This window comes from Nestor notabilis, unplaced genomic scaffold (genome assembly GCF_000696875.1).
Source record: "Nestor notabilis isolate BGI_N333 unplaced genomic scaffold, ASM69687v1 scaffold22128, whole genome shotgun sequence".
NCBI lineage: Eukaryota > Metazoa > Chordata > Aves > Psittaciformes > Psittacidae > Nestor > Nestor notabilis.
In genome coordinates, this window is record NW_009939941.1 from 8709 (window position 1) to 22399 (window position 13691).

The 13691-nt window shown below is 40.3% G+C and overlaps 1 protein-coding gene across 1 annotated transcript; it reads right to left on the reverse strand.

Annotated features, from left to right (window-relative positions):
* Window positions 1–8345: 8345 nt before the first annotated feature.
* Window positions 8346–12470, reverse strand: LOC104410061 (calcium-independent phospholipase A2-gamma-like). Its single transcript, XM_010020118.1, has 3 exons — window positions 12420–12470; window positions 10569–10764; window positions 8346–8620 (listed from the first exon to the last, which is right to left on the reverse strand). Exons 1-3 carry the CDS (start codon window positions 12468–12470, stop codon window positions 8346–8348), a joined length of 522 nt encoding a protein of 173 aa, XP_010018420.1.
* Window positions 12471–13691: the final 1221 nt, after the last annotated feature.

Consider the following 13691-nt stretch of genomic DNA (forward strand, 5'->3'; position numbering starts at 1 on the left):
GTAGGAACTCATATAGAAATGCTATTGTACCTTTTCTCCCTAGGGAAGTAAACCTAGCCCTTGGTTCACAATAGCTATTGTTCTAGACCTTGAAAACAAGATGAGAACAAGGCAAGATGACTTGTCTGAGCAAAACTGTGAATTCCTAGACAACTTTGCAGAGATGTGGAAGAGTAGACACAGGTGAGTGCACAGCTGACTACTTGCCACCATCTACTGTGACATCTTGCTTTAGTAACGATAGAGATGTGTAGAGATTAGAGATACACAGCTCTGGCACATATACCTGAATAAGAGCTCAAAGACGTAGGATACTAACAACGAGCCTTCTGTGATCCAATTTGTTGACCTTCACGGTAGGTGACTACAGGCAAGAGGCTAACACTAAAATACAGACTAGCTGTAGCAGGTATTGTTTCATTCAAGCTAAATGAAAGCTGCAGTGCTGTATTTCTGTAAAGCTATTTGAGCATGTCCGCATAGGATTAGAAAAACAGCTACATTCAATCATTTTCTAAACTGCTGTGCAGATGAAGTTTATGAGATGCAATGTGTTTGTTTTTACAAATACAGTCTGACAGGGTGACTTACCTTTTGAAGCAGCTCTTTACTCTTTTTTCTTTTTAGGTAACTAGGGAAGAAAAGCTGTCCAGGAACTGTCATGATAAAAAAGTATATACTTCTGAGCACCTAATTAGAAGTTCTGTTTCCTACTTTGTACAGGATTTAGGTCTGTTGTCTTCCCTTAGCATGCTTCTGACAGCACCCATAATGCTTTGGGGCTCTGGAAAGACCCAGCAGATGTCCAGGTGCCATGTTCCTCAAGGAATGGTTAAACTACCATGCAGATCACTTCCTTGTGTGATTTGCAGTGATTTGAGACTGCCAGCACATACTCCATGACACCTCCATAATGCATGCTTTTGCCCAAATCGATAGCACAACTCTGCAAAGCATGGCTGCACTGGCACATGTTGGGATCAATTACGTTTTTTCACCAGCAGGAGAGTGTCCTCTTGCAATAGAAAACTTGGCATTTGGAATAGCAGCCTTCCTATGCCCATGTCACCCCATGATGACAACCAAAAGTTACACAAGGGGCTTGTAGGGTTAGCAGAGCAGCACCCATGCTCATCCTTTGGTTTGCTCAGGAAACGTGCTGCCTTCCATCCATACCTGAAAACCTGCTCCAGCACCTATCACCCCACTCTATATCAAGCTTGGGAACTTTTGTTGTCTCATTGTACAGCACATTTCTCTCTGACAGAAGGTTGGCATGGGAATCTCCTTTCGAGGAACTGTCCTGGGCAGAAAGGAGAAGGCTTGGCATCAGCTCCCTGCTAAGAATAACTCTCTGCCAATTTCACAAACATCCCTATATGTCAGCTGGGCACGAAGCTGGGCACTTCATACCATGTCTGTCAGCGATGCTCTTGATAGAGAAGGTTACCAGAACAAGGTAACAAGATACCTGCTGTCAGCTGGAGTTTATTCTGGGGGCTCCACACCTCTGAAGTGCCTTAGCAATGGGGAACTTACCATGGGAACTTTCTGCAGAGGGACATCTTGACCCCGCCAGTCTTTCACAGTGCCTTTAGGGTTTGGCAGTGGAAGCCCACCTGGAAATCAGACATTTCGAAGTATTTTGGGGACCTGAGAAATAGTCCTTTCTAGTGCTTTTAGTGATTTTGAGCTGACTGTGGATCATGGAGTACTCTTTTCTGAGGCCTAGCTGCAAGAGCTGCTTCTTTACAATTAGCTATTGTGAGGGAGGAAAGCAAAGGCATTGTGTCCCGACAGTAATAAGGATCTAAGTCTTCTTCCTCATTATCTGCAGAAGGAAAGAGGAGTATCTTTTTCTGTGTGGTTTGATTTTGTAAAGGTCAGGGTGACTATTACTGTGAAGTGGCTACTACTCTAATATGGAGGAAGGGAGTATCTGCTGAGTATCCGACTGCTGCCTGTGTACGGCTGCCACAGTCTCCCAGGCCAGCAGGGTCCTTTTGTAGCATGACGGAGTGGCCATGCAGCAGGTACTGCATGTAGGTGATACTGCTTTCTGGGTGTCCCACGGTGACGGTACCTCCCAACCAACTCACAACAGCTGCTGACAACAACCAGTAGCAACCCCTGTTTTGATCTAACACATCCTGGATTTATTTGGTTCTGGAAACTGATCTCTTTTTTATTTTTTTTTCACAGTGCTTATTTTAAGTTGAACTATGATGCACCTTCTGTAAATGTGTTGGCTTGAAAAGAGATGATGTTCACCTGAGGCACTGCAGTGTGCTGAGCCCTGCATAGTAGATGAGAAAAAGCTTTCCTTTTCTCAAAAACAATCTGAAGTCAGTGCACTTTACAGGCCAGACATAAAATATATAGGAACAGCATCACACTAGAAGTATTTTGTCTTGCTTTTTTCTTTACTATCTCTAATATCCACAACCATTTTTATATATATATGAACCCATGCAATAAACAGCTGTCGAGAATACACTTGCTTCCTGACAATCTCATCTAAGCTTTCCTTACTGATCTGTAGCTCTTCCCAAGGATTTATGACCTCTCTAGTGCAAATTATTTAAAACTCAGTCTGCTATAGAAATATTGTCTTTCCTGCTGTATTCACACCAGACTTCTCTAAGCATTGTTCAGATCTGTTTGGGTATAGTTTTAAATATAATATTTAGCAAGAAATAAACTGTCTAGCATGGACACAATGCTCAAGTTCTGAAGTTATGATGTGCTTATGTCTTATTAACTCTGTAAAGTAATGCTTTGAAGTCAGATTTAGTAGTGCCAGTAGTTTTGTCCTTTGACTCCACATTTTATGCAGTACCTGAGATACCTGCCTTTCCATGTAGGAGGCTAGAAATATTCCCTACTTAAACACTCCAGCATTTCTGCTTTCTTTCTTTACAATATAGGTCTTGTTTCATTGTTAGAAGTGTTCCGTGACTGCCTGACTTGCTTGCCTGAAAATGTATTTAGATGAGGTGTACAAAAGAACAGGAGAGGACAGGACCCTATTTGTGATTTCTACAGAGCAGCCAGTGAGGAAGCAGGGAACAGCAGCTTTGCTGAACTTATGCCCATGGGTAGACCACAGACCAGATTTTTAAGAAATTACTTTTGGGGGTTTGCTGACAAAATTTTGAGGCATTCTGGGTGACTGTTGCCCTGTGATATTATTGTGATGATTATTATCTTATTCAATTATTATAAAATAATGATATGAGCACAAAAAGCTGTTCCTTTTCCAGTTTACAAGGTTTTTAAAATGAAAAAAGCTTTTAAATGCTAACATTGTAAGTTTGCTGAACTCAGCATTGCACTTTAATGGTATTAGTAATCTGTCCAGGTTGTCTGTGTGGTTTTACATGAAAATGCTGTTGCAACTTCTTCCTGAAAGGTAAAGATTTCAAAATACTGCTGTGTATTTTGCATGCTGTTGCAACTATATGGTGAAACAGGCCTTGATGATACTGTTCCAAGAAATCAATCAATTAAATGAAATAGTAAATAAAAAGCAAAATAGCATTGCTACTGAAGATTAAACATGCAATAATTACCAGTATATAATTACTGGAGTGTTTCAGTCCTGAACTTTTCTATTATGCTGAAAATTGCTAATGGTTCCCCCTTACTGAAGTCTGTCAACTTTATTAAAATAAATAATCGAATAAAAAGAACAATTAAAAATAAAAATCTTGTTATGTAAGTAGGTGCAAACAGTGAAGGCCATCAGCAAAGCACTGGAGCAGGTGGCACACCGGGATTCACTGCTAAGTACCAGGAGTGAACATGACTGCAGGTGTGGGAATGAGGCGGCTGGAGTGAGGAGGCTGAGCAGCGACTTGGGAGAATTGGGGGGCAGCAGCCCCTTGAGTTCAAACCTCAGTGGTGTGCAGCTGGAGCAAGGAAAGAGAAAAAGGCATGTGGCATGTGTATTTTTCTTGAGTATGATTACACTATGACTGTACCTTACTTCCAGCACCAAACTGTCCCTCAGATGGAACAGTTCTGCAAGGCCTGAAGATTTGACTCAGTTTTTAGGCAACGGTACAAAAAAACAGAAGTGGTTTTGCCTTCTTGACTCACGTAGTTAAGTGCAAAAAACTATGGGTTTGTATCACACCTGTGCCTGGGAGTGCAGTTTTTAAACAGAAAGAGGAAGTGTTTAGCACAGTCGCTCCTGCAACAGATTATGTTTGCACTTAATACTTGTCATTTTGAGAATAGTCTTTTAATGGAAGAAAATCAGCACTGTTTGTTGACCCAGCAGCATACAAGTATTTTAATCTCTGATGAAAAATTAATGGTGCCAATGGTAAGCACACCTGATTCTTTCCTTCACCTGTCATGTATCTTGTATTACTTCAGCCTCTATCGGCTCCCTTTACCAGCTAGGCAAGGACAGCAAAATAAATTAAATTGTCTATAAGTGATGGATCAAAGACAAGTCATAATCCTTATCTATTAGACCTAATGAGAAGGAGCTGTTAGGAGCTTCCATATGCATACAGACTGTGTTATATAAAAGAGGTTAATGAGTTCTTACCTGCCACATAGGTTAGAAGGGATTCAGTTGGCCATGGAGACTGGTAGCCATTCTCATAGCGCATTATAGAACAACCACCCTGTCACCATTCAGAAGCTCAGTACTAAATCTTACACTGGAACAGTTTCTTTTGCACTGTTCATTCTCTGTATAGCTGTTCTGTAATCTTGCTGCTTCGGTTTTAGCACCTATTTAGTTTCTGGCTAAATTTATTTCTTATCAGTAAGAGCACCTATGGTTTTAGGCAAGTGCTGTTCTTTGTCTTACAATCTTTCCCTTCTTCAAGTATTTTCAGACAGCAGCATGTACCCTCCTCCAGCCCTGGTTTTGTTATATGAAACAAACCATGCTCTCTTAGATCTTCCCTTTGGCATCCCTTCTTTCCATCTGTTTTAGTCTGAATCTCTCTTTCTCTAATAGCAGTCACCAAAACTATAATTATATTCAATTGCTGCTGCCTGCACCTTGTGCAACAGAAGCAGTATCTTCGTATCACTGCTGGAATGGATGCTGACAGGAAATATCCTAAAATCAGTGATCACACTTCAACATTTAAAAGTTCTAGTTTCTTTCCTTTAAAAATGAAAACTGCTTCAATTAAGATCTCTTTCTACATATATAATTAGAAAGTAAGAGATGACCTAGAGGCTTTTTAACTTTCTGACGTTGCATAAAGAGAGATTATTTTATGTCTCTACCTTTTCACTTCCTGGTCTGGACTCTTTTTTACCACCTTCCAAAATCAGAGCAAGGACATTATGTCAATTTTGCAAAGATTCCACATAATCACCTTCTAAATTAAAGCATGAACTTGCTGATTTTCTCTCCAGGATGCAAATGTGGCACATTTTCAGCTGGGAACACTCATCTGGGCAGACAAACCTTCTTGTCTTCTCCGAATTCATGAATAACCTGGAATGCATATCTACCATCTTCTTGCGATTTCTTATTCTAGATTCAAAATTCACACTGATACCTTGTTTTTTCAGGTTTGTTCACATTTTCCTAGCCAAAGAATTCTCTGGCGTATTGATACGCACAGGTATTTTTGTGAGTGCTGACTCAATTTCCATTTTTTAGCTAGATAACTGCACAGCATTCCCAAGGGTACTTCTTCAAAGCAGGATTCCTTTAGCATAAAATCATAGAATAGTTAGGGTTGGAAAGGACCTTAAGATCATCTAGTTCCAACCCCCCTGCCATGAGCAGGGACACCACACACTAACCTATGTCGCCCAAGGCTCTGTCCAACCTGGCCTTGAACACCGCCAGGGTTGGAGCATTCACAACTTCCTTGGGCAACCTATTCCAGTGCCTCACCACCCTCACCGTAAAGAACTTCTTCCTTCGATCTAACCTAAACTTCCCCTGTTTAAGTTTAAAGCCATTCCTCCTTGTCCTACCACTACAGTCCCTAACGAAGAGTCCCTCCCCAACATCCTTGTAGATCCCCTTCAGATACTGGAAGGCTGCTATGAGGTCTCCACGCATGATGTTCTTCTCCCATTTTTAATTTATATTTTTATTCTTCAGAGGCACTTTTTCCATTCTAGCCTACCTTCTCAAACCCATGCTGCACTGAAACCCTGTTGTTCAAAATCTTGTGATTGCTCCTAGATTCACCTATGAAGAGAATTGTCATGTTCTTCAACCCAAATGATTAGTTAAAATATGCAAGTATTTGACCCAGCACAAATCTGCTCCCTATCAATAAACCCCCTTAATTTAAAATTCCCTTATTTAGCCAGTCCTGACTCCTCTACAGTTCTCCTTATTCCATTTTTTTTCTATTAAAGTATCTTGTGGGATTCCACATCTAATCCCTCAATAAACTTTCTGAAAATAGTTTTACTTTCTATTCAGTGCTGTAGAAATGCATCTGCGATAGGATTCCTTGCAAGCTAATAGTTTTTGAAGTAACTAAAAACTCATTAAAGCCAGAGCGATAAAACTGTTGCACCTGCACATTTTAAAATGATTTAGAGGGGAGAGCAAACTCCTAATTAGTGCCTCATGGACAGTGCAGCACTTGCAACACTGAGGATCAAAGCGTTTGAAAGGATTCAATGCATGCCTCTTGTGAATTTATACAAACAGTGGCCTAAAACAGTCTGAATTAATTACTCTACACTTCAACTCAATTTCTTGTCTGCTTTTAAAAGCCACACCTAAGAAGCAGTATTGGAACAGCAAAAAAGCAGAGCAAAAACGGTGAGTGAAGATAGCAGCTTCCAGCAAAACCAGTGTAATTACAAATCCCATCTTGCCCTAATTGAAATAAACTCCTCCCTCCCTCTCCTGGAGACAACAGTGTGAAAAATTAGCAATACATCTAAACTTAATCAAAATGTTTTCATTGCTTCAGAGAACTGACAGAGCACCAGGAAAGTATGGATATCTGACTGAAATGACACAGGTAAAACTTAATACATGAGATTAAGAAAAGAACAGGCCAAATCAAACGTTTTCTAGCACTATGGAGCAACTCCTAGGATAACGAAGGATCTCGGCTCTCTTCCTCAAAGTTCCTTTCATAAATGCAGCCTAATAACATTTTCTAAGACCAGTACAGAAGGTGTCTATCAAAGTAAATGTTATTTTTAGTAGATAATGCAGTAGCACACGATTAGCCCCAAAAGGCAAAGTGACAAATGCACTGGTTTTTGGTGAAGCTGGATGTTTTATCTAGTGAATATTTTAATGTACTGTAGCTGCCTACTAAGAGGCAAAAACTCACCCAGAAACCTGTGAAGCAATCTTACTAATGGGTACACAACATGCCCTGGCCACCCTTCTTGGCACAAGCAGGAAATGGCAAAAGAACGAGCAGAAAGATTGTAGTAAGCATTAAATGTTAACTTCACAACTGTAAGGCAATTTCAAGAGGATGCAGATATGAAAATTAGAAAACAAAAGGAAATGCATAATTTATTATTTCATATATCAACTGCTAATTTTCTTTTTGACTAGAGACATGTCATGTTTGGTATCCAAAGCTGAAGCTTCTATCATAAGCTGCTCCCTCAGGCGAACTATTTCAGGATTTTATTTCCCTTTATCCTGTGACAGGAATAGCTGCTCGAGTGAAGGTTTGTGGCTTGGGATTATTTTCAAGTAATGAATGAACCAATCTGAAGTTATCCTGATAAAAACAATAAGCAGCAAGTCCTAAAAGTTATCTTCATTTTGATAATTTAATACGCTGTTTATAGTCATCCAAATATCTTAGTCAATACTGTTATGTACAAAATCCACTGAAAATTAAAAAAAAAAAAAAAAAAAAAAAAAAAGAATTTAAATGTCATCTTTCAGATGTAAAAGTGCAATTAACACAGGCAAAGTTTTGGTAAGAACGTTACATTTCTGTTAAATTCACTGGCTACACAAGAGCCTACAGGCATGTTGCCTACATTAAAGTGAATGAGGGTTTTAAGTTTTTGTTAGTTTTGAATAAGCCTGACAGTTGATAAATAAAGATTTACTGCCACCATAATTATGGTACATACATCAAAAATGCATGACAATTGTTTTTCACAATTTTAAGTTTTACTGACTTTAAGAAACTTCAGAGCAACAGTAAGATCTGTAAAGGTCAAAAAATAATTAACACCATAAACCCCTGTATTAAGCAAGTGTGCACAAACCAGCCATCCGGAATTGCTTTCTCCAGAACTGAGAGCTTTCCAAAGATGTTGTTTACCCCCACTAAACATATTTCCTTTACAGTACTGAACGGATTTTCTGGAACGACATTTATATTTATGATCTTTCATGCATCACATGTTCACAATTTGGAAGGAAACGAAAGGCCTTCATACATGTCAGTCTTCAACCGCATCCAGTCCTGAAGTCTCTGCAAAACTGTTTTTTCTTGCATTAATACTTTTGCAGCTTTTTTCAGTTTTTCTTCATTTCGTTCTAAATACCGAATTCCATCTGTCTGCAGCTGGTTGAGTTTCTCTTTACGACTTTCATCTAGAGGTATGTCTTCATTCATAAGAGGGTTAAATCTGAAGTAAGTATCTGCAGGTAACAGTGCATCCAGCATGGTGTGAACTTCTGCAGTGAATACAAATGAAGGGAACCATTATATTTACATGAGACAGACAAATAGTCCTTCATGGTCTCTGAACAACAAGTGCTCTGCAGTGACACGGTAAGTGTAAATATGTGCTGCTTTGCTGAGTAAATGTTCTTCCACCACTGCTTTATCAAAACCCCTTTCTCATTAGAAGGTTTGCAAATGACTCTGTAGCTCTGTTGACTCTGGAGAAACTGCTTCTTTTACTCTGCACCAGTGTCACTGGTTGACAATTAATAAGGCTTTGCAGCTATCCAGATTTTTAATTACATGTACATTCCATTCCTTTACAAGTTAGAGTGCATGCTGAAGAGCAGACATCTAACTTACACATTCCAATTCAGGATAGCCATGATTTGTCACACTCAGTACTAAGGGAAGTAGGTATTGTGAAAATGACAGCTGTATAGTCTTCTCTCAGACTGCAGTAAAAAATATGTAGGTTTAAAGCTTTCTTTTGTTTGTAACTAAATTATTTTTTATATACTACTACAGATTTTGGGTTTAACATTCATTTAATTTAAAATGTTCACAATAAATTATAACAGTTAACTAGCACAATAATAAACTGGCTATGTAATGTACTGGTATGTTCCTCTCTTCCTTTTTCCTCTTTTATAACCCATTTCCTTCCTCGTTTCAGAACTCCTCTTCATTGACTCCCTCAAAATTACATTTCCATGACCTCCTTCATCTTTCATTCTCTTTTATTTTCAACTTCTTTGTATTTCTACCACATTTCTCCATTCTTTTAGACATCTACTGTCATATAAAAATCTTAAAGTGAAAAGAAAAAAATACCATGGGTAAGACTACAGCAGAAGATTCTTGTTAACCTGAAATCTTCTCTGCTTGGTCCATCCTCCTGTAAATTACTACACTATGTCTCTGTTCTTGTCTCAACACATCTGGTCTTTGGTGCCCTGTTTAATGCTCCTTTTTCCTTCATAACGTAACTACCCATTTGCTCAAATCTACTCTTCTCCTCTTTCCATTTCCTCTCCCTTGGTCTCCACCATAACCTTTCCTTTCTTCCTCTTCCCCATCAAATTTCTTGCCCGATTTTTCATCTGCAATGAAACCTTTTCTTCCCTGGATAGAAAGTGGACAGCATGGCACTCTCTCCCACAATTCCCACTGCCTGTCCACAATTGTGCAAAATACAAAGGTAGCCCAAAAGTCTAGCTTTTCCTTACTAATGACAGTCAACTGACAGAGATCATGCAGCAGGGGAACTAGACCGTAAGAGTATTTCTTGTTTCCTAGCTTTTTACAGTATCAGTTTCCCTTATGGTTATGACCTTTGGCAGGTACAGTCTAGTCCTTGAAAAGTCCAGGTATAAAAGCACACATAGAAAAGAACTAAAGTACTTTTTCTGAAGCTGTTGAAAGGCAATCAATGTTCTAAATTAACTATTCAAGCATTTCATTTTATAGGAAGAACAATCCAAATGTAAGAAAATATGATTTTCCTATTGAAACTAATTCCCGAGTATGCCTCTATCCTGAAGCACAAGTTATAACATACCACTCTGCATGTTATCCTGTTGGATTTTCATGGCCATTCTGATAAATTTTAAGGTATCTTTTATCTTTATTATACCTACATTATCAACCTCATATTCACAGCTAAGAATTCATAAACTAAATGAGCTTAGCAACAACATAATGAAAAAAAAGATTCATGGAGAAAAGGCTAAGCAATGTATTCATGTTATCATTTCCACAAAACCTGTAATGCTGGTACTAAAACACGAACTACACATAGTGAGTTAGAGAGAGACACATTTCAAGTAGTTTCAATGGGGCAGGTAGAGAGAAGGGGAAAGATCAAAGGTTGCAGATCACTCTGAACTGGAACTGTAATTCTGTGAAGCATAAAAACCTGAGAACAACTGCAATACAGACATATCTTAAGACACTGACCTTCTGTGTCAGTTGCACTGCTGATGACATTTGTGAGTTTGGCTTTCAGACTGGTATATGTGACGTTGGTCTTTCCTTCACTTTCATATCGACCAGTGCCCAGCGATATTAGACACTGCAGTGGAACATCTGGCCAAAGACACTTGCACTCATGAACTGCCAGTGCAGAAGGATTATTTAGCAGCAGACCTCCATCCTGTAAATTAAAAATAAATACAAATGTTAGGACTATACACACAAGAAACCATGACTATAAACAACATTAGCATAGCACTAATATACAAAACCAATGAAACCAAACAAGCACTGATTTCCATCTTTTGTGCAATAGCTCTGTTTGCACCAGGCAGCAGCTGCTGCATAGCCAGGCTTCCTGGGCTTATGGGCACCATCAGAGCAGCTCCTGTGTCTGTGGTCAGTTCTGCTGGTGGGAGCAGTAGAAGAGGTAGACTGAAAGAGCACTATTCACTGGAATATCTGAAGTTATGACTTCATCTTCTGAAGACCTTTTAGGTAAGACAGGGTGACAATTTCCTGAACAGTCAAAAAGTCTGCGTCTCAAAATGTTTATTTCTGGGATTACAAGGATACACATTTTCTGGCCAAAGCTACTTTATATGCACAGTCATTACACAGGATGTTATAGCCTGAACTTAAGACATGGAAAATTGCAGAATCATGTAGGTTGGAAAGCACTCATTGAGCTCATCTAGTCCAACCTCCCTGCTCAAGCAGAGCCAGCTACTGCACATTGCCCAAGGCCATATCCAGTCCAGTTTTGAGTATCTTCGCAAATGGAGACTCCAAAACATCTCCAGGAAACCTATTCCAGTGTTTGACCACCCTCACAGTAAAAGATTTTCTTGTGTTCAGGTGGAATTTCATGTGGTTTTATTTGTGCCATTGTCTTTTGTCCTTTCAGTGGGCACTACTGGAAAGAGCACAGCTCCATCTTCATTCCCTCCCATCCTTTAATCGTACTCCTGAGCCTTCTCTTCTCTAGACTGAACAGTACCAGTTGTCTCAGTCTCTCCTCATATGAGATATTCAGATCCCTAACTCATCTTCGTGGCCCTGCACTGGACTCATGCCTCTCTTTGTACTGGGGAACTGAACACAGTACTCCAGATGTGGCCTTAGCAGTGCCTTGAAGCAGCATCTCCCTTGACCCGCAGGCAAGACTGTTCTTAATGCAGCCCAGGATGCGGTTGGTCTTTTTTGCCACAAGGGTGCATTGCTGGCTCATTTTCAACTTGTCCACCAGGACCCCAAGGTCCTTCTCTGCCAAGCTGCTTTACAACCAGTCAGTCCCCAGTCTGGGTTAGTGCATGGGGTTATTTCTCCCCAGATGCAGGACTCTGCCTTTCCCTTTATTAAACTTCATGAGAATCCTCCAGCCTGGTAAGGTACCTCTGAGTGGTGGTGCAACCATCTTGTGTTCCAGCCATTTCTCCCAGGTTTGCAACATCTGTGAACTTCCTGCAAACACACTCTGTCCCATCACCCAAGTCATTAATGAAGATGTTAATAGTCTTGGCCCCAGTATCGACGCTTGGGGTACATCTCTACTGACTTACTTCCAATTGGACTTTCTGATACTGATCCCAACCCTCTGAGCCTAGTCTTTTAGCTAGGTTGCAAGCAACCTCACTTGTGTACTTATCTAACCCACACTTTGTCAGCTTGTCTGTGTTGTCATGGGAGATAAGTGCCAAAGGCGCCACTAAATCCAAGGTAAACAACATCCACTGCTTTCTACTTGCCCACCAAGCTAGTCACCTCACTGCAGAAGGCTACCAGATTGGTCAATCATGAATGATTTGTAAATCCACAGTGACTACTCATGATCACCTTCTTGTCCTTCATGACTTTGGAAATCTTTTCCAAGAGAATTTCCTCCATCGCCTCCCAAGGGATGAGATGAGGCCAACTAGCCTGTAGTTCCCCAGAGCTTTCTTCTTGCCCTTCATGAATATAGAAATGATACTTGCTTTCCCAACTTCCCCAATCACCACGATCATTTAAAAATAATCAAGAGTTACCTTAGAATAGAATCAGCCAAGTCCATCAGTATTCACAGGTGCAACCCATCAGGCCCTATGAATTCATGCGCATTCAGTTTGTTCAACCACTTGCTAAATTGTTTCTACTCAACCAAGTGTAAGTCCTCTTTGCACCAGACTTTCTGTCTAGATTCAGGGGCCTTGTATTCTTGAAAGCTGATTTTACTGGTAAAGCCTGAGACAAAGGCAGCAAGCATTAAGCATCATGGCCTTTTCTATGTTATCTATCACCAACTCCACTGCCCCACTCAGTAGTGGGCCCATGTTTTCCCTAGCCTTCCTTTTGATGTTTATGTACTTACAGAACCTTTTGTTGCTGCCCTTCACATTCCTCTCCAGATTCAACTCCAGGCTGGCTTTTGCTTTCCTAACCCCACCTATGCAAGACTGGACAGGAGATCTACACTCCTCCAGGGTGACCTGCCCCTGCTTGCACCTTTTGTATGCTTCCTTTTTACATCCGAGTTAATTTAGGACCTCTTTGCTCCTTCATGCCTGCCATCTTTGCTTGATTTACTCTTTGTTGGTATGGTCTTTTCTTGAGCTTAAAGGAAGCAATCACTGAGTATCAAGCCAGCTCTTTTGGACCCCTCCTCTCTTCAAGGCCACAGTCCATAGGATTCTCCCAAGAAGAGCTCTGAAGAGGACAAAGTCTGCTCTCCTGAAATCCAGGGCTGTCGTCCTGCTTTTTATCCCTGCTGCCTTCTCTTAGGATCTTGAACTCCATCATCTCATAGTCACTGTAGCCCAGGCTTTCTTTAACTTTCATGCCCATGACCAGTTCTTTACTCTTTGTAAGCATCAGGTCCAGGAAAGTACATTTCCTTGTTGGCTTCTCCATCAATTGTGGTAGGAAGTTGTCATCAATGCACTTGAGAGATCTCCTAGGTTGCTTGAGCTCTTCTGTACTGCCCTTTCATCAGGGATCAGGATGACTTAAGTTCTCACCAAGAGCCAGGCTCTGAGAATGTGAGGCTTAAGTTGTCTGAAGATCAGAATTCAACCCCAGACTAACAGGAACAAAAAATAGTCTTAAAAGCCTGGAAGTAAGGAGATACAT